Source organism: Chrysochloris asiatica, unplaced genomic scaffold, assembly GCF_000296735.1.
Source record: "Chrysochloris asiatica unplaced genomic scaffold, ChrAsi1.0 scaffold00047, whole genome shotgun sequence".
NCBI lineage: Eukaryota > Metazoa > Chordata > Mammalia > Afrosoricida > Chrysochloridae > Chrysochloris > Chrysochloris asiatica.
The window spans coordinates 14,132,278-14,159,686 of record NW_006408565.1 but is presented as its reverse complement, the minus strand read 5'-3'; the positions used below and the strand labels follow the sequence as shown (position 1 = coordinate 14,159,686).

The 27,409-nt window shown below is 45.4% G+C and overlaps 2 protein-coding genes across 3 annotated transcripts in view; both read right to left on the bottom strand.

Annotated features, from left to right (window-relative positions):
- Positions 1-3,018, bottom strand: part of IL22RA1 (interleukin 22 receptor, alpha 1) — a 23,490-nt gene extending 20,472 nt beyond the window's left edge. Inside the window, exon 1 of the mRNA XM_006862397.1 lies at positions 2,976-3,018. Within this exon, the coding sequence (XP_006862459.1) occupies positions 2,976-3,018 (43 nt within the window). The remainder of the gene's footprint in view (positions 1-2,975) is intronic.
- A 15,731-nt stretch (positions 3,019-18,749) lies between these two features.
- Positions 18,750-27,409, bottom strand: part of IFNLR1 (interferon, lambda receptor 1) — a 28,151-nt gene continuing 19,491 nt past the window's right edge. The window contains exons 4-7 of one of the 2 annotated variants that reach the window (XM_006862294.1): positions 25,802-25,944; positions 21,371-21,530; positions 20,652-20,785; positions 18,750-19,487 (exon numbers count right to left, since the gene is read on the bottom strand). In XM_006862294.1, the coding sequence (XP_006862356.1) occupies positions 18,750-19,487; positions 20,652-20,785; positions 21,371-21,530; positions 25,802-25,944 (1,175 nt within the window). The remainder of the gene's footprint in view (positions 19,488-20,651; positions 20,786-21,370; positions 21,531-25,801; positions 25,945-27,409) is intronic. The other variant, XM_006862295.1, reaches the window with a different exon arrangement.

Sequence of the window (27,409 nt, the reverse complement as noted above, 5' to 3'; positions counted from 1 at the left end):
GTAACCACTATACTACCAGGGTAGGACCTGAGAAAGCAAGAGATTCACAGTATAGGTAGGAAGGCTGTCCTGTTCACTCTTTCTTATGAAATGAAGGGAACTCATTGGCCTGAGTCTCTGGTAATGGGATCAGCTTTGGCAGGGTGGGAGAAACAGGAAGGGAGAGGATGGTCCTGACAGTGTTGGTGGCCATCTCTTTCGGCCTGCATCTGTTATAGCAAAGAAAGGGCATCAAAGGTCTGAGCCTCAAGAAAGGGACAGGAGAAGGGCTGCCACCTCAGGAGCAATCTTCACTATAAACAAGAGCCCTTGACTTATAAACTCCCTCCCTCATCCTCCATATTTGACCTGTAGTGAGGAAGAAGGGAAAGGAAAATGGAGGCCAGGCCTGGCAGCTGTCTCTGAGCATGCTCAAAAGAGCCTGACTGACTGGGCTGGGAAACAAGCAGGTGCTGACCCAGTGGAATTGGTTCTTGAGTGTATATGTGTGTTTGGTGTATGTGTTGTCCCTGAACATGCCCATGACCTCCAACAGACCCCAAGTGAAGAGGCGTGGATAGTTATTTACTTCTTCCCCTAGGAAGGGACCATGGCTTGGGAAGCCCCCGTGGGGTAAAGAAGAATATTAGGACATTAAGTCATGCTGCACATTCACTGGCTAGACCTACAACGACCTCCTCTCAGAATCTATAGTTTTCCAAGTTTCCCAGAGCCTCCTACTAGAGAGGAAGAGGGTGGCATTTTAGAGATGGCCAAGTCTGTCTGGAGGTGGTCTGTCTTCCCAGCCCCCCAGTGGTGGGTTAGGGTTTTCAGAGGGAAAGGTTACTGGTTAAGGTTGGTGTCCTGGGTGGGGGAGTAGAGAGGTCTGAGTTGGAGGGAGGCTGATGCAGAGGCAGAGGCCCCTGGGTTGGGTGAAGTTGACTCCTATTTTCCTGAAGTGGGGTGGGCAGACCTCAGTCGGTCCTACTCTTTTAGGGGCTGTTGGGGTAAGGACTCCCCCTGCCTGACTTGCTCCTTTTCTTCCTCAAATCCATCATTCATTCCTCAACCTATGTCATTTCTGTGCTTCCTGGGGTGAAACCCTACATTTTGAAACCCTAAGAGCCCTCTGTTAGAGCCTGGTTGTTGTTATTGTTAAGTGCCATTGAGTCGGTTCCGACCTACAGCAAAGTGACCCTGTATAGGGTTTCTGAGGAGTGACTGGTGAGCTTGAACCACCAACCTTGCAATTCAAATGGCTTTGCAGTCTGGTGCAGTAACCCACAGTGCCACGTAGACTTAATTAAAGGGAACTTTCATATTTGAGTGGAACAACAAATTTATGCCAATCAGTAGAAAAGCTAAGGAAAAACAAACAAAAATCAATTCAATATTCTCTGGAAGCAGTTTAAGAATATGGGGTAGGGGAAGGCTGGGTCCCCAATGTGACTGTAATAGTTACTGTCAAGTCAGTTCCTACTCATGGCAACCCCATATGCTGCACAGCAGAGCCGGACTCCATTGGGTTTTCAAGTCTGTGACTTCTTGTAATCAAATTGTCATGTCTTTTTTCTGAGATGCTTCTGGGTGGGTTCAAGCTGCCAACTTTCCATTTAGACTTAACCTTTCATGTTACCCAGGGATGACTAAGTGAACTTTGACCCCTAACAGTTTCCTGAGGCTTTGGGGTCCATCTTAAAGTACTTGGAGCCTCTAAGTTTCTAAGCAATATGGCAAACCTAAAGACACCATGTTTCCGGGTCTCTTGGGGACGCATACAATCTCCCAGGCCCATCACAGATCTGAGTGACAGGGTGAACAGATTGGCATGGCTGTGGTGGGGGCTGGGCTCATTGGTCCTTGCAGCTGTGGGTTTAGTCAGCACAGGGGACAACCCTAGCCCTCTCTGGGCGCCACCTAGCCCTGCACTTGAGCTAGCAGGTGACACCTCCTCCCACTTCAAGCACACTTTGACTTCCTGAGGAAGTTCCCCTGAATTTCACTTAATGTCTTTGGGGAACAGAAACAATTTAGAGACTCACATGTCTGTCTGTAAGCTCTCCATAATGTTGGTTCCAAGTCCACGTTTTTGGATTTGAAAACTATATCCTTTAGTCTTGTTTTCAAAAGGACTCTGGCTCTTTAAGACTTAGTGCTGCTGTGGGATGAGTGTTGGGAAGCTAATCAGGCTTTCCAAGGGGGAATGATGGGACTGTCGGATCCCAATAAGTTTTATAGTCTCAAAAACTCTATACAAGGTTACTGAGTGGGAATTGACTTGGCAGTGGATTTGGTTTGGAATTAAGGTTGGCAGTTCAAACCTACCAGCTGTTCCTTGGAAATCCTATACAGTGTTGCTATGAGTTGAAACTGACTTGACTGCACTTAACAACTATAGTAGATCTGGTGTAGTATTGTAGAAGAAGCACTGAACTGCTAACCTCTTCTCGAAAACCCTATGAGTCAGAACTGACTCGACGGACTTAACACAAACAACAAAGTAGAACTTGCCACTCACAACGCCAGCAAAGGGGGCTGGATGTTGTCCCACAGGGGAAAGGAGAGAGATGGTGACATTGCACAATTCCAGCTTTGTCCGTCTTGTTCCTCCTTGCCTCCCTTTTTCTGGCTAGTGCTGGCCAGAAGCAGAGAAATGGATAGTACAACTTCTAGTGGGATGATCGAGGGGCCAGAGGATGTCCACCTCCCCTGGGCCAATTCTTCATCCATCCGGGTGGGAGGTCTGTGACTCCTAGTTCAGACAGACAGCTACTTCCCATCCCCATCTCTCGGCTCGAGGGTCAGATGAGTTTCTGGAAGAACCCAGACTCTGAAATATCCTCTCTTCCCCTCAGCACCCTGAGCAAGACATCTGTTTTTCCAAGAAAATCTAGCATCCAGTTCTGCCCTAGCAGAGAAGAAACTTGAACTGGCTGTTCTGAGACTGGGTGGGGTGTGGGTAGATAACCCTGACCACAGGGTGGGTGGGTACTCACCAGCCAGGGATACCACCACCAGGATGGTCAGTAGAGTCCTCATCCGGCCCAGCACAGAACGCTCTCTTGCCCTCCACTCTGGGTTGTGCACAGTGTGAGGCTGGGGAAGCTTTGCCGCCTTGGCAGTTGCCTCTACCTGAGCACAGGGCAGGGACAGAAGGAGAGGGCGGGACCTGAGCCAGTGGGGAGCAGGGGTACAAAGGTACTTGTGTGCTCCAGCACTGGAATTCTGGGTCCTGGGCGGAATTCAAGGGAGTTCCCTTCCTAGTTACAGAAGACACCACAACACTGACAGGCTGGCTTGTTTATCTGGTCTGGTGGCTGGGACCTGATTCACCTGACTCTTCAGTGATTTATCAAGGAGTTGGGAGGCAGAAAAGGCAGTAACAAACTATAGTACATAGTCTTATCAGGGAGCAATTTGGCAGTGAATATCAAAAGCCTTTAACACATGCCTATCTTTTACCCCATCAGTTCCATTCCCAGGGAATTAACCCTGAGGAAAATAGCTGGACAAGGGAGCAAAACGTATGTTCCAGAATGTTCCTTGAAGCAAGGGAAAAGTTATGACTCTTTGCCTCTGTTTTAGCAGGAGGAGTGGTAGCTATAGGGAGTCTGCTACTATTCCTGGTGCCTCAAATCCAAGCCCCCTATACTGAACAACGGGCCTGGGGACAGTTTTTTCCTTGAGAGACTGCTGGGGATGGGGGTGTCTAGGCCCTCGTACTGTGGGTCCCTGGGGTCTAGAATCTATAACGGGCTAGAAAAAAACTGGTCTCAAACTAGTGATTCTTTCGACTGTGCTAGAGATGGGAACAAAATCCACAAGTGAGTAGTTGGTTTGGGACAATGAATTCTCAAACTGCTCAATGTGTACATCTAGAGAGATTAATATGATTCTGGGATGGATTTTGGGACAGGGATTTGGTGAATGGGTTTTTCCTTGCTGGGCCCTGGGGAAGGGTGAAGGAGCCTGGACTCTAGTTAGGGTAGAGACATGTTAAAAGGGCCCTGTTCATGGGGAAAGATTGGCTGGCCCCATTCATAAAAGGGCAAGCCAAGCCTATGTCAGGAGAGTTGGCCCATAAAGGATCATGTGGAAGATATGGCTTCTGGACATAATGCATTATGATATCCAAGGGACTTTAAGTTTGTCTTTTCTATGTTGTAATTGTGTTCTATCATCTCTGAGCCTTTGGTAGTTTGTTCAATAAAGCAGTCATATCTAAGCTATGATTTACCAAGTTTTTTCTCTACTGCAGGAAACTACATTTCCCAGGATGCTTTGTCAATTGCTTCTTGACAGACCCAGTCAACCAGCAGCACTGGGGGATGATGGGATGACTGGAAGAGAAAACTCAGAGTATTTCTCCCCCTTTTTCTCTGCTTTGAGTGATAGCCCCAGTAACGACTGTGTCTCTGGGACTCCAGCCTGCTGGACAGCCCCTCTGGCCAACTGGCCCTCACCATGTTTCATGTCAGGTGGCCAGCTTCTGGGATCTGGAATACTATCTCCCCCATACTTTCCATTAAGTCATTGAGCAGCTTCCTGCTATGGTGACTCTCTGGGCTATCTCCCAGTCCCTGATTGGATTCTCAGCTCTTACATCATGTGGATACCCAACTCCCTTGTAATGAATTCCCTTAGGTTGAAAGACTACATGGATTTCTGAGCTCCTGACTGGACCATGATAGACTTGGGGCCTTTGACGACTCTAGGAACATATAGAGTAGGGATGTCATGGCCCAGAGAAACAGGTTACCAAATGCCAAGAGGGGAACCTTAGAGAAAAGAGTAGCAGTTTCTGGACTAAGATGGCTGACTAGTCCAAAGGATAAGCCACAATCCTGTTAGAGCTGTAGACATGTCAGCATACCTTGGGAAGTACCAAGGGGAAGGACCTTCATGAAAAAAGTAGATGCCCTGTAGCCAAGAGGGACTAGAGTTATGTAGGAATCCATAAGAAGGAAGACACCTGGACTTTTAATGAATTTAAGAACAGCCAGATTTCATTTCTACTAGCTTAAAAAAAAAAAAAAAGTGTGGTGTGGAATGGGAAGCAACCGTCATGCCTGACATTTGGTTAGCTGAATGATAATACGTGTGCACTGATGTGGCAAAGCACTGGACCACTAGGTCGGTTTGAACAGCCAGGTCTGCAGTTCAAACATACCAGCTTTTTCTTAGAACCCCTATACAGGGTTGCTATGATTCAAAATCAACTCAATGGCAATTAACACCAGCAACAACATGTTCATCCAAGGAAGGATCAATGTAACCTTCAAAACAATGCTAGAGAAAAATGTTTTGTGGCCAGAAAAGAGTCACCATGTATTACTGAATGAAAAGAAGTGTGGAATAAACTATGTATAGTACAAGTCTGGTTAAAACACATGCACACACATAGAGAAAAAGTCTTGAAGAGAATATGAAGATATTAATGGAGTTTAATCTGGAAGGAGCTCTGGTAGCGTAGTGGTTATGAATCGGGCTGCGAACCTTAAGGTCAGCGGTTTGAAACTACCAGCGGCTCCGCGGGAGAAAGATGAGGCTTTCTACTCCTGTAAAGATTTACACCCTCGGAAACCCTGTACAGGGTCGCTATGGGTTGGAGCCGACTCGACGGCACTTAACAACAACAACAACAACAACATAACAATCTGGATGGAGGTAGAATTAGAGGTGATTTTTTTCTCTTCACTTTGTTCATTTGCCTTTTCAAAATTTTTTATTGGAGATATGTTATTTTACATTAAGAAAAAAGCAAGATTACTGAACAAAACACATAGGCCATTACTATTATTTAAAAATTTTTTTTTATTGTGAATTGACTGAAGATTTACAAAGCAAATCTTTAGGTTTTCATGCAGCAAATTACACACTTGGTTTCATCTCAGTTACAATTCTTTCAATATAACACCACTTAATTTCACTTCCTTCCTGTTTCTTGGTTCCATTCCTCCTTCTCTCCCCACACTTAGGAATTTTATCTTTTAAGTAAATGCTGCCCATGGTTGACAGTTTTATGGTGTGTGTACCTCATTAGTGATTGTTCCCCTATATATAAAATAGATTATTATTAAAGAAATGCCTTTGTCTGGTCTGGACTCCTCTCCTGGAATGCCATTTCCTCAATCTTATCCAAACTACATCTTTGTCAAAGCCCCGTGGGGATAGCTTCTCTTCCTGGAAGGTGGATGCCGCCCACACTTCTGACAATTCCGGTCCACAGTAGTCTCAATCAAAAAAATTTCTTACAGAGCTTCTAATCTGCCCTGCATTTTGGCATTGCCCAATATTACTCTTCAGGTCTGGACAGGAGAGGGCTGAGCACTGTCTTCAATTAACCGAGAGGCTGTTACACAGACGGAGCAGAGCCTGGAACCTTTTTGTGTAACTAACTCTACACAGGGAAACTGGGGACAGTGGGGAACATGCTAAGAAAGTGAGTTCCCTTGATTAAGAGAAACAGTTCTCTCTATTATGGTGTGGCTGCCTTTGGGATGAGAAGGAGTTGGTGAGAAAGAAACCTCTTGCTTACCGAGGGTATTCAAGGGGAGGCTGTGACCACTGGTAGACAGATGTTGAAGATGGACCTTTATGGTAGCAGGTCCACCCTGCTGATTCACTCTGGCCCAGATGGTTGTTTCTCTCACGCACCTTGCATTCTCTTGTCTCTGAGCCTTCCTATGAGCCGTTCTCACTGCCTAGGACAGACACCCTTTCTATCCCCACTTCCTGTCTGGCTCCTCTTTATCCTTCAGATCTCTTCACAAATTCACTTGTCCAGGAGGCAGCTCTGTACTCCCTAGGTTTCTGTGTGTCTCCATCCTAGCATGGATCACACAACACTCTCTTGTCTCATGTTACTTCAGACTGGCTATGGTACGTTGAGACAGGGCTGTAACTTGCTCTCTGTGGTAGCAGCAGTGTCTAGCACCAGCTGATCCAGAGCAGACACTCAGTGAGTGAGTGAGGAGTGTTGAATGGGATGAACCAGTCAGGGCTTCACCATACTGGCTATGGAACTTTCCTAAGCATAGCCTAAAATAACAAAGGGAGTTCTTGGGCGGTGCCACTTTTTAATGAATTCAGCTGTTTACTGAAAGGTTCGGAGGCACAAAGGCCTCAGAAGAAAGGTCTGGTGGTTTTACTTCTGAAAAAGCAACCGCTGAACACCTTAGCAAGCACAGTTCTACTCGCCATGGGTTGGAGTTAAGTTGCCAGCAACTGGTAATTAGTTCAATGATTCAGGAATGCTTCCTTCCCAGCAAGAACATCAAAAGGTAGTGGGCTAAAAGAAGTCCTGATTTCACTCGTATGACTAGACAGAAGTGTAGAGACCAAAGTTCATTAGTGGGCTGTGGGGAATAAAGGGACAAGGCAGCCATTGTTTAGGAAGCCTTGAGATTCTATTTACGGTGATGGGAACAATCATGGTTGGGGGTTGTACAACATGATTAATATAATTAATATCATTAAATTGTACACCTGAAAACTGTGGAATTGGCAAATGTGTCATGTACTTTTTTGCAACGATAAGTTTTTTTTTCAAGTTAGGCAGTCACAGGAAGGCTTCCTGGAGGAAGCATCTATGAGACCTCCATAACTGTGATAGTGGCCCTATGGACACTCCACCCCAGGCCTTCTTGGAGACAAGCAGAGAAGCACACTCACCCTGGGGGCCATCTGACTCCAGGTTCTGGGCTGTATTAACTGGGGGCACTGTTCAGATGGTTCAGGTCTGGAACTTGGGTCTGGTCCCAACTCCACTGACTCCAGGCGACCTTGAATAGGTTTTATTCCTTCTCTGGACCCATTTTTGAGTGTGGTTTTGAAGGCCTCCAAGGGTCTTTGGGAGTCCTGGTATGGCACTGTAGGATAAACACTTGACTACAAGGTCGGTTTGAACTGCAAGGTTGGCAGTTCAAACTCCCCAGTTGCCTCTCAGAAACCCTGTATAGGATTGCTATGAGTTAGAACTGACTCAATGGCACTTTACAACAATAAGGGCCCTTGGAGTTTGAATGACTTCTGTTTCTGTGGCACTTTGGGGCTGGAAACTCCCTAACATCTTAGGATCCCCTTCAGGACTATCGTCAGTGACATAAACACAAATTCAACTCAACATATATTGACTCGCTTATCACTCCAGTTCTCTTGGGGTCAGGTGTTCTAGAAGCTTCTTCTTGTTGTTGTTAAGTGCTGTCTAGTTGGTTCTGACTAATAGCGACCCTGCATGGGGTTTCCGAGGAGCAGTTGGTGGGTTTGAACTTCCTACCTTAAGATTAGCAGCCCAGTGCTTATCCTACAGCGCCATACCTGGATGCCTATAAAGCCATGCTTCTTCATAAAAACATTAAAAAGATGCTGCTTCTCATAGCAGAACTGGGGTAAGTGTTTTGTACGTCCCCTGCAAGCCAGGTGACATGAACAGAATATGGACTTGAGGACAGACAAATCAGGGTTTGAATCCTAGCTCTGCTACCTACCTCCTCTGTGCAAGCCACGTTACCTTCTGGTCCTCAGCTTTCTTATCTGAAACATGGAATTCACAGTCTTCACTCCTTGGTGCTACTGTGCGGATTTGACCTTGGCCTGATTTTTAAGGAGGCGGTCTCATGCTGTGAGTCACTTGTGTTACACAATAAAGAACCGAGGACAAAGTGGAGTTTGTAGGTATATGTGGTCCTGGGGGTCAAGGCCTGGGGATGGCGATGGGTGGTGATGGAGACCAGACAAGTGTAAGTGTTCACTTAGAAATTTTATTTGGCAGTAGTTTCTGTATATAGTCAATCCTCAGGACTCGGTGGAGTCAATGCCATTGAGTCTGGTTAGAGTCATTTAGAGGGGATCAGTGAAAGGTCCTGGGGCTCAGCAAAACCCTGGGTTTCCTATTGTAACCTGGCTTCCCGGGTGGCCACAAATTAGGTGGGGTATTCCACGCAAGAACACCCTGGACTTGCCCAAGGTGCTGGTGCCTGGGAAGCAGCCCTCACTACCTGCTGATGGTGTTCTAAGGACTGGGTACTAGAGCCACTCCTACCTTGGGACCTCACCTTCGCTCCTGACTCACTTACGGAGGCAGTCAGGGAAAAATCCAACTCTGGACAAGTTATAAAAAGCTGGCACACGTCCGTGTCCTTTATCATCACATGCTCTGAGGCAGGGCTCCCTGGGCTGGAATGGGTCTGGCCAACAGTATCAATCTCTGTTTTTTGTTTCAAGATGATCATCCCAATTTTATTTGCTTTTTAAACGTTTTATAGTGAATTGAGTGAAGGTTGACAGACAAGATCGTCAGTTTTTCATTCAGCAAATCATACACTTTGTTTCATCCCAAGGAATGGAATCCCCTCCCTGCAACAACAGTTATCCCACTTCCTCCCTGTGGTTCCTGTGCATTCCACCCTCCTTCCCATCCCTTCTCAACTTTGTTCTTAGGTAAATATTGCCCTTCACTTTGGAATGATTGACCATTCCATGGTGAGCATACCTTACTAATGTTATCTCCCCCTATATCTACTGCTTGACTGAAAATTGGGCCACGAGGTGAGTTCCTTTCAGATCTAAAGGGTAGTTGAGGGTTCCTCCAGTCTTTTTCTGACCAGTAAATCTGGTCTTTTTTGAAAATAATTTTGAGTTTTGTTCCACCTTTTCTCCTGCTCTATCCTTGCCAATAGTGTGTCAATCTTATCAATCCTGTTAAGGAATCCACTTCTTGTCTTGTTGATTGATTCTGTCTATTGTTTCCCCATTTTCGAATTCATCTATTTCTGCTCTAATCTGTTATTTCTTTGATTCGGGTTTTTATAGGCTAACTTTGCAGGTCTTTTTCTAATTGGTGAAGATGTTTTATGTTGATTTGGGCTCTTTCTTCTTTTTGAATATGTGCATTTATTGATATAAATTGCCCCCTAAGCACTGCTTTTGCTATGTTCCAATGATATGGTATGTATTCATTCTCATTTGATTCAAGGAATTTTTTAATTTCATTTTTTATTTGTTCTATTACCCAGTAGCTTTTAAGCAAGGTGTGATTCAATTTCCATATACTTGATTTGACTCCTGATATTCCTATTGTTGCTTTCTAATTTTATGGCCTTATAATCTGAAGAGATGCTCTGTAGTATTTCAATGTTTCTAAATTTATTGAGGCATGTTTTGTGGCCTAACATATGGTCTGTTCTGGGGAATGTTCCATGTACACTGGAAAAGAATGTATATTGTGTTTATTGTTGGGTTGAGTGCTCTGTATAAATCTATGAGGTCAAGTGGTTGATTATGTCATTTAGTTCTATGTCTTTATTAAGTTTATTTCTAGTTGTTTTGTTCTTTATCAAAAGTGTTGTACTCCTACTATTATTGTAGAATTGTCTATTTCTTTCTTCAGTTCCATTAGACTTTGATTTATGTATTTTGAGGTTCTTTCATTGGGAGTATAGATATTTATTATATTTATTATGGTGATGTTCTCTTGTTCAATTGACCCTTTAATCATGAGATTATGCTGGGTTTTGCCTTAAAGATCAGGGATTAATTTTTTAATTAATTGCCACTCCTTCTGGTTGTTGATTTCCATTAGGTTGGCATAGTTTTTTGTTTTTCTTTTTAAGTTTTATTGTGAATTAAGTGATAGTTTACATTGGAGAACATCAGCTTTACATTCATCCTATAGTATTTCGGTTCATTGAAATGATTACAATCCCTCCACGCATCATTAGTCAACAGCATTTGCCTACATTCCCTGTTTTTTTGGGGGTGGGGTGGGGGGGGGTGATGTACACTGAAGCACTCAGGAATATACAACCATTCAAACAACCAAAGGGTACAACCCACAAGTCTGCCTCCCGGCTGTCAGCAAACAACCCCTCTCCCTCTCTGAGACCATAGTTCCCAGCTGCTCCATCTCTCCACATCATTGTCTCTGCCTCCATCTCTAGTGTCACTGCACTCTGCTCTTATCCCTTGATGGTCCCAGGGTCCTCTGCTCCTGGACTGCAAGATCAACCACTCCCCTCCTTTTGTTACAAAACATCTACCTTTACATTTGCAACACTCACAGTCTGTCCTGGTAGCCATTATTCACTGTTGAACCACAAGAGTCTTATCCCCATCTCTTTTCACCAGTCCCGTTCAGAAAGGTTGGAAACCACTCAGTGGAGATCCTACCATCCCCTGTACCCTCTGGAACTAGACTCTCTCTTGAAAGCTTGTAAGCAAGTCACTTCTTGCCTTTGTAGCCCTCCCCATTTTGGGTAGCCAATGTCTAAGTTACCCATCCCTGTCAACCTTGTGTACTGAGGGGGTGGGAATGATCCTCACTGTAAAGATTCATCCCCTCTTTTGAGCTACTAATTCCATAAGTATAGGTCAAGTTCTGATCTGATCCCTTGACTGAGATTAAGAGATCAGACAACGTATTGCATTGGGCAAATCTGCTGCACAGGAACTTTTTAAAGTATTGAAGAGCAGAAATGTCAGCTTGAGGACTAAGGTGCGCCTGACCCAAGCCATGGTATTTTCAATAACCTCATATGGATGCGAAAGCTGGACAGTGAATAAGGAAGATCGTAGAAGAATTGATGCCTTGGAGTTGTGGTGTTGGAGGAGAATACTGAAAGTGTCATGGACTGCCAAAAGAACCAATAGATCTGTTTTGGAAGAAGTGCAGCCAGAGTGCTCCTTGGAGGTCAGGATGGCTAAGCTTCGTCTCTCATACTTTGGACATATTGTCTGGAGGAAACAGTCGCTGGAGAAGGATGTCATGCTGGGTAAGGTGGAGGGTCAGAGAAAAAGAGGAAGACCCCTAACGAGATGGATCTGCCAGGTGGCATCATTGATGGAGTCAAGTGTGGCAGCGGTAGTGAGGTTGGCCCAGGATCAGACATTGTTTTGTTCTGCTGTACATGGGGTTGCTGTGAGTCGGTTCTGACTCGATGGCACCTGGCAACAACAACAACAACAACAAGGTCAAGTTCATCAAATTGTAGTGGATTACTCTTTTTTTTTTCCTCTTCTTTCTTCCTCTAGTCAAGTTCTGATCATCCAGCCATTGAAGCCAGGTGTTGTGGGTACTATCTGCAAGTATGGGTGTTCTTGTGCACCTCCCCTCACTTCATATCAGCTGGATGCTTCACTCTCAGCTCTAGTCCTCTGTGGACGTGTCCCTTGTTCCTGGGCCTAGGAGTCCCCAGGTCTTGCCATACTGCTGGCCAACCATGTCTCAACCCAGGTTGACAGGAGTCTATTGAACATGGTTGGAATTAGCTCACAACTTCATTGATGTTTCCCCCCCCCCACTTCCACTTCTTGGTAGACCAGCGTGGTCACCAGCAGGACCACATGCCTGCTCATGTATTCCCCTTGAGTCTCAGTCTTGGAAAGGGATTTGCCCTGAGGAGACCTGACTGCTTGTCTGGATGGCTCCTCAGCACACAACTTGCTTGTTCTTGTAGTAGCCAATCAGACTGCTGTTAATATTTTTGATTTTTCCTGCTGGTTTTTCTTTCAAGAAGTATCTTCTGTTCTTCTAGCTGCTCCAGGCTGGTCTGCTTGTCCTTTCAAGTGGAAATTTCCTACCTCAGAAGATTCTTGGCATAATTTTTTTTATACTTCGATTTTTAATTTTTTTTTGTGTTTGCATGAAGAAGTGTCTCTTGTAGCAGAATGTATAAGAAAACAGGATCCTGTATTTTTACACATTCTTCAACTCTCTGTCTCTTGACTGATGCATTTAATCCACGGATGTTCAGTTTAATTATTGATAGGTATGAGCTCTGGTAGCATAGTGGTTATGAATCGGGCTGCGAACCACAAGGTCATCAGTTCAAAACTACCAGCTGTTCCATAAGAGAAAGATGAGGCTTTCTGCTCCTGTAAAGATTTACAGCTTCGGAAACTCTGTACAGGGTTGCTATGAGTCAGAACCGACTCGACGACACGTGACCACCACATGAATTGATTGCAGTCATTCTGCTGTATTTTTGTGGTACCATTGTTTTTCTCATTCCATATATTTTCCCATGCTGAGTTCATTTTGTTTACACATTTTCTTGTCAATTTCTTCATTGCTTTTTTAATGTTTACAAAATCTTCATGGTTTCCCCTTTACTTGATTTGATGTGAAGGTGTATTCATTTTCTTTGATGTTATCCTATAATTTATTAAGTTCTTCCCCAGTATAAAACAGTCTGTGTTATCAAGAAATCTATCAGACTTCCTCTGTTATGTAGAAGTTTGTAACTATATTTTTTTCCCTCTTTTTGCTTTGTGTTTGTCTTCATTATAAATTGGCAACTCTGATTCCCTATTTTAAGACTTGTAGGCTTTTTTAACTTTGTTGTTGTTATTGTTAGGTGCCACCAAGTGGGTTCTGACCTATAGTGGCCCTATGTATAACAGAACGAAACACCACTCGGTCCTGTACCAATCTCACAGTTGCTGCTGTGTTTGAGCCCTTTGCTGATGCTGCCACTGTGCCAATCCATCTTATTGGATGTGTCCTTATTTTTCATTCTTCCTTCATTTTACCAAGAGTGATGTCCTTTTTCAGTAACTGGTCCCTCCTGATAATATGTCAGAAGTATGAGACATGAAGTCTGGCCATCTTGGCTTTTAAGGAGGATTCTGGTTGTACTCCTCTAACACAGATTTGTTTGTTCTTTGAGAGTTCATGGTGCCTTTGATATTCTTCTTCAGCACAATTCTTCTATGGTCTTCCTTATTCACTGTCGAAATCCACATGCATATGAGGTTATTGAAAAAACTATGTGAGTCAGGCACACACATTAGTCCTCAGACTGATATCTTTGTTCTTGAACAATTTAAAGAGGTCTTGTGTAGCAGATCTGCTTAATGCAATACGTTGTTTGATGTCTTGATTGCTGCTTCCATGAGTGTTGATGGTGGATCCAAGCAAACTGGTTCTCCTTTGTAGGTAACTTTTCATTTTTTTCCAAGCTGCTTTCAGGATTTTTCCCCTCAGCTTTGATTTTGGAGAATTTGATTATGACATGTCTTGGTGATTTTCTTTTGGGGTATATCCCGTTTGATGTTTGATCAACTTTTTGTGTAGTTATCTTCTTGTCTTTCTTAACATTAGGGGAATTTTCTTCCAACAGCTCTTCAACTTTATTTTCTGTATTTTGCTTTGAGTCTTCCTGTTCTGGAGTTTCAATCACTGTAGGTTATTTCTCTTCATGTTTTCTCATGTAAATCTTAGGTTTTGTTCAGAGTTTTTTCTTTGTTCTTCTAGCTTACTAGTATTAAGAGACCTATGTTCAAGCTCACTAATTCAGGCTTCCTTTGATTCAAATCTACTCCTTTTCCCTTTCAATGTATTGTCCATTTCTGAGTTCTTATTAGTCTCCTGGATTTCTATTTGCAGGTTTTGTACTATTTCCAATTATTTATATGTTTTGCTTGATTGTTCCTGTAGTGCTTTTCTGAATTCCTCCTTGTTTTCCTCAAATTTTCTGTTAATCATTTGGAAGTACTTAAATATCATTCTCTTGAATTCTTTTCAGGTAGTTCCAATGCCTTTTGTCCCTCAAAAATGTTTTTTTAGCTCTGATTGTTGTTAAATGCCATCGAGTCAATTCCGACCCATAGCAACCCTGTATAGGGTTTCCAAGGAGCAGCTGGTGAAAGGATGGCATAATGAGCTATGGATGTTAACAACAGTATAAAATGAGCCATCTCAGCAGCAGGAGGTGGGAATGTCATGACCAACAAAGAGCCAGGAGTAGAGCAAGTCCTTTGGACCTAGATATCCCTGAGCATTGAACCTCTTTGACCCAGGGACAGAAAACTGTGGCCCTAGAGAAGTGGTAGAGGAGCAGCAGCAGCAGAAACCAGATCCAGAGCACGAGATGGAGCAATGGGCCTCCCAGCCCACAGAGCAAGTTAAGCTGAGTGCCTTTGGGTGGGAAGCATCCTCGCAGAATAGTGTGTCTCTGGGTCCTGGTGTGGCACTGTGGATTAATGCACCAGACTGCAAAGCCGTTTGAACTGCAAGGTTGGCAGTTCAAGCTCACCAGTCGTTCCTTGGAAACCCTATACAGGGTCACTATGGGTCGGAACTGACTTACTGGCACTTAACAACAATAAGGCATTTAATTGACCTAAAGCTGAATGCCTTCAGGCCGAGGTTTGTGGTAGAGAGGTGTGCCTTCGGACATTTGTTAGCCGCCCTCAAAGAGTTCTGTAACATTGGCAGAGGCCTGCCTATGGGCATGGCTGAGGCAAGACTGTCTTGACTGGAACAACTGAGCCTGGGTCGCTATGAGTTGGAACCAACTCGATGACACTTAACAACCACAATTTCTAACCTGTATTGTAACCTGTTAACTTCCTTAATAAACTCCGAAACTCTAAGTATTGTCTGAGTTCTGTGCGGCCACTGCAATGAATTCTTGAACCCAGTAGAGAAGTTGAGTGTTGTGAGAGAGATACCTGGTGTCACTTTTTTCACCAGACCTTTCTTCTGAGTTACCTCTAAGTGAGTTCAAACCACCACCATTTAGGTTAATGCAAACCATTTGTGCCATCTAGGGACCTCATTCATCTTTTCATTGACCCAAATTCTTCCATTCACTTATTCATTCCCCACCCCCACCCCCATTTATTTAATACTAAACCTCCATTCATGCTAAGCTCTGGTGCCAGGAGTAAAAACAGTCCCTTCCCTAAAGGAGTTTTCAGAATGTAGCATCCATGATTGGAATCCTCCCCTCTTCCAGCTCCTGAGTACTGTTCTAGTGAGGGACAGGGACAGCTCTGACATTCCATCACTGTCCAGAAGGTGGTAGCACACAGGCTAAGAGAGTTACCTGACATGGAAGGTCAGGGCAGGTTGCATGGCCGGGAGAAAAAAGTACTGCCCCATTTTCTGCAAAAGAACTCCATACTCGACATCCATTCATGAAGCAGATGTTGTTAGGCTCCATGGAGTCCGTGCTGGCTCACAGCAACTGTGTATAGGGTCGCCAAGGAGTGCTGGTGGGTTTGAACCTACAACCTTGTAGTTCTCACTCAGTTCAGTCCTTATCCTACAGTGCCACATCCCTGAACCTTAACCATTAAGTCACAGTGTTCACTGTCTCTTTGTCTTTGTGAGCTAGCCAAGTCAGAAGATCCAGGGAGTTGGCTTAAATGTAGAATTTATTACCAGGAGGCAAGGGCAGCTGCAGAGAAACCAAAGGCTGGGCTACAGCTTGGCCTTTGGAACCAGAGTGCTCCATTACTCATCTTGGTTGTTTTTGTACAGTGACCCTAACCTAGTATTGTCTGTAGACTGGGATTACCTGTTCCTCAAAATGGGAGATATGGTCATAGCAGATTGGCCCTGGTACTAGTAGGAGGTGACAATCTGCAAGCACTGCGCAGTTACCAGTGGCCCTGGGAGTCTCTCCTCAATAGAGAGCTGCTGCAGTGCATTTGGGTTTGCAAGACCAGCTGCACAGGCTGTTTGGTAGTACCCTCCATGGAGCAGAGCTGCAGCTGGTGGAGATGCCAGGGTGGTTCCAGCTCCTGCCCATGGCTGTGGGGACAAACCTGGAGACTGCCTCATACTGACTCTCAAAGTTCCCTAAGGGGATTGAGTCCCAGGTGCCCATAACATGGGGTGTTTGATGGGCTCACTTCCCCACTTCCCTCCCCCATGCTTCCTGGAATCCCAGTTCCCGTGACATGTTTAACCCACAATCCTTGTCTCTGAGTCAGCTTCTGGAAACCCAACCCAAGACTTCTGTGGACTTAACAGCTAGGTGTCCTAGCTAAGTGAAGAGAAATCTGAAAAATAAGAGCACACATTTTTCTCTTCAGTTGTACCTTTTTAACACACATAAAAATTTTTTTTTTTTTTTTTTAAATTCAGAGCTTTTATTAAAAACAGTTTAGGGAAACTATCAACAAACATCAGGACAATATTTAAATACATTAGAAAATAGAAAAATTAAGATGAAATAAATACAGCTATCTAACAATATAGAGATCGTGGTGGCTCTGGAGCACAAGCATGTAGCTTGCAAGCCACAAAGTTAACGGTTCAAGTCCACCAGCAGCTCCGTGGGTGACAAACAAGGTTTTCTGCCCCTGCAAAGATTTGTAGCCTCAGAAACCCTACACAGGGTTGATATAAGTCAGAACCTGCACCACAGCACTTGACAACAACCATAACAATGCAAAGTCTCAGCTTAGGTTAAAGTTGCTTTAACCTAAGGCACTACACAGCCACAGCCCAGCCCGTGTGAATACGAAAGGACTTCATGAACAGGAAATGCCACAACAAATTATACTGATGACCAGTCTTTTCTAATGCTTTCCACTGTTTTTTGGTGTTGTTCCATTTAATAAAATATAAAGGACCTGGAATTTATAATTACTTAACACCCTGGCCTCTAGCAGAAATCGGAAGCTTTGAAAGTAATTCTTCAAAGGAATATGTTGTTGTTACGTACCTTAGATTCTTTCGGACTCATAGTGACCCTGCACAGGGTTTCCAAGGCTGTAAATCTTGACAGAAGCAGAAAGCCTCATCTTTCTTCCAGGGAACAGCTGGTAGTTTCAAACTGCTGACCTTGAGGTTAGCAGCCTGATTCGTAACCATGTTACCAGAGTGCCTTTCAAAGGAATATGGAGTATGGAATTTCCTCTTAGACTAATAAAGCTGTCTTGGAACTAGACAGAGGAGGTTGTTGCACAATATTGTGAAGACACTAAATGTCACTGAATTGTTCACTTTAATAACAAAACCAAAAAAAGGGTAATGATTAATTTTGTTGTATGGATTTTACCTCAAAAATTAAAAAGTTAAAGACAACAGTGGTGGTGGTTATGTGCCATGGAGTCTCTTCCGACTCATAGTGACCCTGTATTGAGTTTTTGAGGCTATAAATCTTTATGGGAGCAGAGATCCTCATTTTTTTCTTACGAAGCAACTGGTAGGTTTGAACTGCTGACTTTGAGATTAGCAGTCCACCATGTAACTCACTATCCTGTGACGGTAACTTTTAGTTATTCTGAATGATCATCACAGCTCTGCTGGTGGCCCCGGAAGAGCAACAGCCTAGCTCTGGACATTTCCCTGGGAGCTTGTCCTGAGTCACAGCCTGTCAGCACCAGGGTTCCAGTCTGTCCTTCCTCCTCCTGGGTGGGGCTCTGGCTTCTGAGAGCTGTTTCTGGACCAGGAAGCAGGGAACAGGAAGGGGAGGCAGAAGGCAGTAGACTAGAAGTGAGACTAGAAGTGAATGCTTCTGGTCACAGCGAGTTTGGGGGCCACAGGTTGGAGATGCCCAGGGTTCTCCTCTGAATCCCCCTGACATGGCAGACCCCTGCTACATACACCTGAGATCTTCCTGAGCCTTCACCACATGCGGGTGGTATCACAGATGAAGAAACTGAGTTTCCGAGAGGAAAGGAAAATGGCAGAGCTGGGATTTGAATGTAAGCACTCTTATCCCTCCATTTCAACACCATGGGCCCACTGGATTTTTCTTTCTCTTCCTAGGAGACTGCTGAACTGGGAGACTCAGTGGGGGAGGAGGAAGAAAGGGTGCTGGAGGACAGCACGGGGTTCAGAGAGACCAGACGTGACTCCAGCAAGACCAGCACCCCCCCATTAATTCCATACAGCCACTCAGTTGTGCCAGTCCTCGATGGCCACTGTGGCCTGTCCTCACCTGGTTCATGTTGGGTGCCCAGAGGTGCCGTGTCTTCCGGTGCCTTGGGAAAGGCAGCAGCCCCAGACCCGGTGCGGAAGCAGGGGCAGCTCACCTGGCCATGTAATGTCCGAGTAGCTCACCCCTGCCCTCAATCCTCTGGGAGCTCTCAGCCCTGCAGCTGCCAGCACCACTGTCCTCAGTGTCCCATTCCTCCCCACTTTCCTCTTCCTCCTCTTCTGGGCTGCTGTCCCAACAGAAGGTCAGTGTCCCAAGAGAAACCAGAGGCTCCCTGAGGATCAGATTCGGTTCTGCTGGTGTGGAGCCCCAAGTAGTCCAAGAGGAGAGGTCGTTTTTGGATGGCTCTGCCAAGGAAGCAGAGTCCTTGGAGAACTGAGGTCGTGGGAGAGGCTCCCAGTGACCATCCTCAGCCACCTGCTTCCCTGGGTCCTTCTTGACCAAATAGCAGGCGGTCTCAGCCCCATCCCAGAAGGCCGAATCCACAGTGCTAGGCCAGCTTCTGTCTGAAGAATCCCAAGCAGATGAGCCTCTGACCTGGACCAGAGTCTGGGGAGCCCCTAGGTCCACTCCATCGGCCTTAGGGCACTGTGGATTCTGGTGTCTCTGGCCCAGGAAGGAGGCTGACTTAATGTAGGGCTGAGAGCTGACCTCCTCGGTGTCTTCCTCCTCAGTATCAGAGCCTGCCTGCACGGTGGCTTGAGTCTTGACTCCAGCAGTTGGTCGGACCCTTCTGATGAGTTCCTTCTGGGGACAGAGGATCAAGCTCTCTGGGGACTCGGGGATACTGGGCTGTAAGGTTGTCGTGGGGTGTGTGTATCCAGAAAAGTCCTGATGTGGGGAGGGGAGAGAAGAGCAGAACATTGACGTTTTCTTAAAGCATGACATTTGCCCTGACTTTTCAGGTCTGGGAACAGACTCTGTGGCAAGGATTCAGATGCAGTTTCTTTGGGAGGGATCCAGGAAACACAAAAGCAGCCAACAAAGGGGTCACGAACCCAATCCCCACTTCTGGACAGCTGGGAGCCCAGGGAGCCACTGCAGAACACCTCCTCCAGAACTACCTATCTGGGGGCTGGGGGCCTGGGGTGTTTATCCCCAGCTTCTGTTAGTCTTTGGAGGAAGGACAGGGGAGGCATGGTGGTGGGGGTGCTAAGTCCCTGCCACATGTGGATTCTTTTGTTGTGAAGTGCCATCAAGTCAGTTCCAAACCCATAGTGACCCTGTATAGGGTTTCCAAGGAGCAGCTGGTGAGCTTGAACCACTGACCTTGCACTTCAAACCGACTTTGCAGTCTGATGCATTAACCCACAGTGGCTCTAGCAGCCATTGAATGAACCCAGGAAACTGTAACGGGATGGTTGAGGGGAGAGGGACAGGGCCTAGACATGTCGACCACACAGTTACTGGGCAGTCAATGGGGTTTCCCATAGGTCCTGGAGCCAGAAACCTTGAAAATACTGCGTGGTACAGGGGCATCCCCAAATCCATCCTCAAAGCCCCATCCCCTCAACCCCACTACCCAGGGATCCTCAACTATGGCCAAGCTTTACTTACTAGGCTCTTGAAAAAACAAGTCTGACCTGTTTGACTTCTCAAGGGTTCCCCAGATTCAAAGCAAGTCAGCAGCCAGGTGAGAGAATTCTGAGATCCTTGGTTAAACTGTGAACTAAACGCTGGGCTTTTTGAAGACTTCCCCTTTGGGCCCCACTCTTCACTTCCCCCTTCTCGGCTTCTCTCCTGAGTGCCAATCTGCTCTGGGCACCTGACACATCCTTAGCAGAGGTGAGGTGATTGAACTAAGGAGCACTTCACCCAGCTAGGCATGTTGGCTATCTTAATGAGATGCCAAAGGAATGAATTACTAATGGTGGATATTCAGACACAAAAACAGGAGAGTTTTGCTATCTTGACCATCTTGATAGTCTATTGTAACTATTTGTAAATCTAGTTCCACTTCCTTACACCCTGTCATCTCCCGGAGACTAGACATACCAGGGCCTGTGGCATCTTTCCCTGCTGAAACCAGGGGTTCCCCCTGAAGCTCCTCCAGATTGGACCCCCTATGGCAGTGACCAACAGCAATGGCAGCAGTAGTAGCAACAGTACCAGGAATGGCCAGCTGATTCCTAAGGAAGGAAACAGTAACGAATGAGTCACAACGCTGGCTCACACTGATCACCTGCATTTGTGCCGAGCGCCTCACAAACCCGCTCCGAGTTCATCCGCATAAGGATCAGAGCACCGGAGGGCAGTGGTGGTTCCCTGGCAGAATTCTCGCCTTCCATATGGGAGACCCAAGTTCAATTCCTGGCCAGTGGAGGCTTAAGTGCTGCTACAAAGCTGACCAGGTTTCAGCAGAGCTTCTAGATTAACGTGGACTAGGAAGAGAGGTCTGGTGACCGACTTCTAAAAATCAGCCAGGGAAGACTTCATGGATCACAACAGTCAGACCCACAGCCGATCATGGGGATGGTTCAGGACTGGTCAGCGTCTCGTTTCATTGTGCAGCATTCCGTCACCATTGGTGAATGCATATTGCAGAAACCAAGCTTCAGAAAGGTCTATAAACTGGCCAAAGGCACCACATGAGTGTGCTGGAAATCTGGATTTTAATCTAAGGAAGTGTCTCAAGTACTCACTCTCTGAACTACACATCATGGAGCTCCTGAGACCCAGGAAGGAGCTTTTCCACGGTACCACTGTGTACCCACCTGGGGCCTCCAGGGGGAAGCAGATAGGCTTGGAGAACTCGCTGTATTTGCGGGTAATGAAGTAATAGACCGTTCTGGCGCTGAGGCAGTGGTACCCTCTTGTAGCTGGTTGGATGAGGATCTGGACTGGCTGGTTGTGGGACATGGCTGGAAATCGGGTCTGTTTGAAGAGACAGGCAAGTGAGTAGAGCCTCTAGGGGTTGACTGTTTGGTCAGGCTGGGGTGGGGCTAGCAGGCAGGGTACAACTGGGACATCCCCGTCCCAACCTTCTTTTTTCTGCGTTAGCAGTCCAACAGAAGAGAACACTTCCGAACACTGCCTGGTTTTCCAGCTGAGTCTTGAAGTACGGATGACCTGGGTTCAAATGAACTCTGCTGATCAGGTGGGTCCCCACCAGGGCCTTCTGACCCTCTGCACCTCATTCCTGCTCCCTCACTCTGATGGCAGGTTCTCTGGGATTTTATATCAGAGGCTCCAATCTACTGGGAGACCAGTCAGGTAGAGGAAATGCTAGGGCTGCCCTGTCCAATAGAGTCGCCACAGGCCACATATGACTTCTTGAGTCGGTTCTGACTCACCGCGACCCTGTATAGGGTTTCCTAGGAGCGTTTGGTGACTTTGAACTGCCGACCATGAGGTTCAAATTGACTTTGAGGTCACGTGCTTATCCTACTGTGCCACACCAGTGTCTACTGAGCACTTGATATGCACCTGGTCCAGACTGAGAAGAGTGTGAAATGCTCACCAGATTTCAAGGACTAATTGAAAACAAGAATGAATGATAAAACAAGAATGAACCATTTCTGTAATTTTTATGGTTAATATAAAAATGATGGAAATTGTTCACATTCTTGTTTTCACTTTTAAGTCTCTGAAGGGAGTGCAATGGCTTCATATGATAAGCACTGGAATGCCAACCATAAAGCACACAGTTCATGTCCACCAGCCACTCTGCATGAGAAAGATGAGGCTTTCTGCTCCCATAAAGATTTACAGCCTCGGAAACCCTATACAGGGTCACTGTGAGTTGGAACCTACTCGACAGCATATTTAACAACAATGATTATTAAACTTGAACCACCTGTTTCTTTTTACTTACTATGGCTACTTATTGTTAAGTGCTGTTGAATTGGTCCCGACTCACAGCGACTCTGCATAAGTTTCTGAGGAGTGGCTGGTGGGTTTGAACCACTGACTTAGTGGTTACAGTCCACTATAGCACCACTCTGGGACTACTAGCAAATTTAGAATCACATCTATGACTTGCATTGTATTTCCATTGGCTGGTGCTTGTCTAAAAGGCAGAGACCACGCCGGCAGCAGCTCTGTATCCCAGGGGCCTCCAATACACAGGAGAGCAGGAGTGTGAACACTGGGTCAGCAGATGACAGAAGGAACAAGGACAGGGGTCAGCACACACTCTGATGTGCCACCTGTCTCTGTAAGCAATGTTACTGAAATACATAAAAGACACATGTCTGTACTGCCTTTGGAGTCCCTAGGTGGGGTGCAAATGATTAAGTACTCAATGAAAGGCAGGTACCTCGGAAAAGTCCTAGTGATTTGCTTCCACAAGGTCACAACCTGAAAAACTCTAAGGGGTTGCCATAAGTCAAAAGTGACTTGCAGGTAACTGGTTAATGGGTCCTTTTGTGCTACAATGGCACAGTAGAGTAGTTATGACAGAAACTATTTGGAGTCCTGGTGTGGTGCTGCAGGATGATGCGCTGGACCCCAAGGTCAGTTTGAACCACAAGGTCGGCAGTTCAAAGCCACCAGCCGCTCTGTGGAAACCCAATACAGGGCTGCTATGAGTTGGAACCGACTTGACAACACTTAGCAACAACAACAATCACATGGCCTGCAAACCAAGACCAAACAGAAAATAACCAACCAAGCACATTGCTTTTGAGGTGATTCTGACTCATGGAAACACTGCAGGACAGAGCAAAAACGCTCCCATGGGTTTCCAGTGGTGTCTACCATGTCATTTACAGAAGCAGACTGCCACATCGTTCTCTCAGAGAGTGGCTGGAGGGTTTGAACTGCTGACCTTCTGGTTAGCAGCTGAATGCTTTAACCATAGAGCCATCAGGGCTCCTTATGGCCTGCAAAGTTGAAAATATTTATGATTAGCCCCTGAACCAGACTGTACAGAAATGGGAAAGGCAGTTGAGTAAATGTTTTCTGAATGAATGTTGAATGTATGTGTGTGTATGTGCGGGGCTTACAAAGTTGAGTTCATTAGATGCACCATCTGTGATATGTAATACATGGATCAGACTTATCTAGCAGTTTCCAGAGGCTTTATCTTTACAATGGCCCCCTATTGTGAAGGTGTAGAGAAACAAAAATCCTCACCACTGGACCAATGAATAATATGATAAATGGAGAAAAGATTGAAGTTGTCAAAGACTACATTTTGCTTGGATCCACCATCAACGCTCATGGAAGCAGCAGTCAAGAAATCAAATGATGTATTGCATTAGGCAAATCTGCTGCACAAGACCTCTTTAAAGTATTCAGAAGCAAAGATACCAGATTGAGGATGAAGGTAAGTCTGACCCAAACCATGGTATTTTCAACAGCCTCATATGCATGTGAAAGTTAGACAAGGAATAAGAAAGATCGTAGAAGAATTGATACATTGGAGTTATTGTGTTGGAGAAGACTATTAAAGGTACCATGGATGACCAAAAGAACAAACAATCTGTGTTGGAAGAAGTATAGCCAGAATGCTGTTTAGAAGTCAGGATGGTGAGAGTTTCTCTATCTCTCATACTTTGGACCTATTAACAGAAGGGACCAGTCCCTGGAGAAGGACACTGTGCTTGGTAAAGTGGAGGGTCAGTTAAAAAGAGGGAGCCTCCAATGAGAATTGACTGGCCCAATGGCAGCAGAAATGGGTTCAAGCATGAAAGCTATTGTGAGGCTAAGGCAGGACTGGGCAGTGTTTCGTTCTGTTGTGCACAAAGTCACTATGAGTTGGAACCGACTCGATGGCACCTGGAAACAACAAAACCTGTTTACTCATGTTTACTTTTGGCTAAGTCGAGGCTCAAAAAGATCAAGAACTCATCTAGAAACAAAGAGCAGGGAAAATTGGATATGACTTTAATGTTCAACAAGAAGGGGACATTTCATAAAAATGAATTCACACATAGCCCTGCAATGGAACTGCTGCCACCCTTTCCTATTACATTATATAAACAAACATACCTCAAGATGTTTAGGATAGAATGTTAATTGTGCAAAACAGGCTATATTGTTGTTGTTAATTGTGTAAAACAGGCTATATTGGTGTTGTTACATGCCATCGAGTTGAGTCTGACTCCTAACAACCCTATGTAGGATTTCTGAGGCTGTCAATCTTTAATGGAGCAGAAAGCCTCCTCTTTCTTCTGCAGAATAGCTGGTGGACTGAAACTCTAGACCTCATGGCTTGCAGTCCAGTGTCTATCGAACAGAGCCACCGAGCTCCCAAAGCAGGCTATAAAACAGTATAATGGTGGTAATTTCATAAATCAGGGGTCAGAAAACTATGGTCTATAGGCCATACCTATCCCACCATCTGTTTCTGTAAATTAAATTTTTATTAGAACGTGTCTTTGCTTTTAAGTGCCATTGAGTCGGTTCTGACTCATAGCGATGCTGTATAGGGTTTACGTGGAGCAGCTAGTAGGTTTGAAATGCTGACCTTGTGGTTCACAGTACAGTGCTGATCCTACAGGCCACACATAACCAAGCTGATCTGTTCACATGGAGTCTACGGCTCATTGGTTAAATGTGATGTACTGCAGAGCTGAGGAATTATAATGGAGACTATCTAGCTTGCAAAAACTAAAAGTATTTATTACCTGGTCTTTCACAGAAAAAGTTTGCTGACCCCTGCCATTAAAACACACATACACACACACGTCCAGGAAATAAGTCTGGAACTGGGTGTGCACCAAAGTGATCTTAGTGGCCATCTCTGGGTACGTTTGTTTGTCTTTTGGGAGCTTATCTGTATTTTCTGATTTTTCTGAAATGAATCTAGTGATTTGGCAATAGGCCTTCTGCAGCTCACCCTTATTCTGCCAGCTTTTATTGGGGGTAAAAAGGGGGGATTGCATAATTAAAACAGATAGAAACAGCTGGGTTGATACCCCTATGACTTTCAGTGGCCTCTCTGAGGGAGGAGAGCAAGGGCCCACAAGCCAGTCACACGGCACACAAGTCACAGCTGGCCCCTGGATCTCTAGTGGGTGGGCCCTGATGATCGTTGTTTTCAATGTGACATTCTCAGATCCCAGCCACTGAGCTGTGACTAGCAGGAGCTCAGCTGGGCTGGGAGTGAGGATAACTGGGGAGGCTTCCTAAGGAAAGAGCAGGCTTGGGCTGAGGGGGTGAGGGGGTCCAGTCTTGGAGCAGGAAAAGGGGTTTCTCACCTTGTTCCCGGTCCCCTCCTTCCAGAATTGCACCTCATACTCTAGATCTACTGAGGGCATGCACGGGGGCAGCTGGTATGTGGCATTGATGCTGAGAATCTCCTTTATGCGGGCGAAGGTAAGGGTGGGCGGAGCCGGCTCCACTGGCAGAAACAGAACAGGACTGTCAGTACCCTCAAGGGGTCACAGTGATAGGCCCCAACCCCCAGGCAACCCAGCCAGCTCTTTTAGAAAGAGCACTTTTGCTACCTGCCATGGAGTCAGGTCTGACAGCAACCTTGTATAGGGTTTCTAAGGAGTGGCTGGTGGGTTTAGACCACCAACCTTGGTGTTAGTCCAGTGTTTATCCTACAGTGCCACACCAGGACTCTGGAAAGAGCATTAGCACTTGGTAACACTTACTGTGCACCACTTAAGCCTTTAATTTAGCTTCACAGGGACAGCGGGAGAGAGCGCTATTCCTATTTTACAGGAAGAGAAACTGAAGGCTTTCGTTCACTTGGGGATGTCTTAATTTCTCCGTCACTTTTGAAGGATATTTTGCCAGATACAAATTTAGATGACAGTTTCAATTTTCAGCAATTTAAATATGCCTTCCTACTATCTTCTGGAGTTCTGGTGTGGTGCTGTGGGTTAATGCGCTGGACTGAAAAGTCGGTTTGAACCACAAGGTGGCGGTTCAAGCTCACCAGCCACTCCTCGTAAACCCTGGGTTGGAACCAACTCAACGGCACTTAACAACAGCAATTAGCTTCTGGTCTCTGAGGTTTCTGATGAGAAAATGTCTATTCATTCTCCTGAGAATCCATCATGTGTGAACAATTGCTGATACTGCTTTCCAAACCTTTTCTGTCTTTAGTTTTTGACAGTTTGAATATAATGTACCTTGGTGTGTCTCTCTTTGAGTTTATCCTGTTGTTATTGTGTTAAGTGCTGTCGAGTAGGTTCCTACTCACAGCAACCAAGGAGTGGCTGGTGAGTTTGAACCGCTGACCTTGTGGTTCAAACTAACCTTTTGGTCTAGTGCTTTATCTAACAGTGCTAACTCTGGACTCCTGTTGTTGTTGTTAAGTGCCATCGAGTAGGTTCCGACCCATTGCAACCCTGTACAGGGTTTCCAAGGCTGTAAATCTTTATGGGAGCAGAAAGCCTCATCTTTCTCCTGTGGAGCGGCTGGTAGTTTCGAACTGCTGACCTTAAGGTTTGCAGCCCAATTCATAACCACTACATTACCAGAGCTCCTTCTTGGACTCCTACTTGGAGTTTATTGTGCTTCTTAGATATGTAAATTCATATCTTACATCGAATTTGGGAAGTTTTTGGTCATTTTTTCAAATATTCTATCTGCTGTTTTTCTCTCTCTTCTTCTGGAATTCCTATCATGGTCTTGGGGTTCTATCTCAGGTCCCCTAGTCTCTGCTCATACTTCTTCATTACATTTTTTTTTTTAACGCTCCTAAGACAACGTCACTATGGGTCGGAAATGACTCGATGGCACATAACAGCAACAAGGAAAGACGATGGAAAAGCTCCATTTCATCAGTGAAAACAAGGCCAGGGGCAGATGTGGAACAGACCATCAATTACTCACATGCAAATGCAAACTGA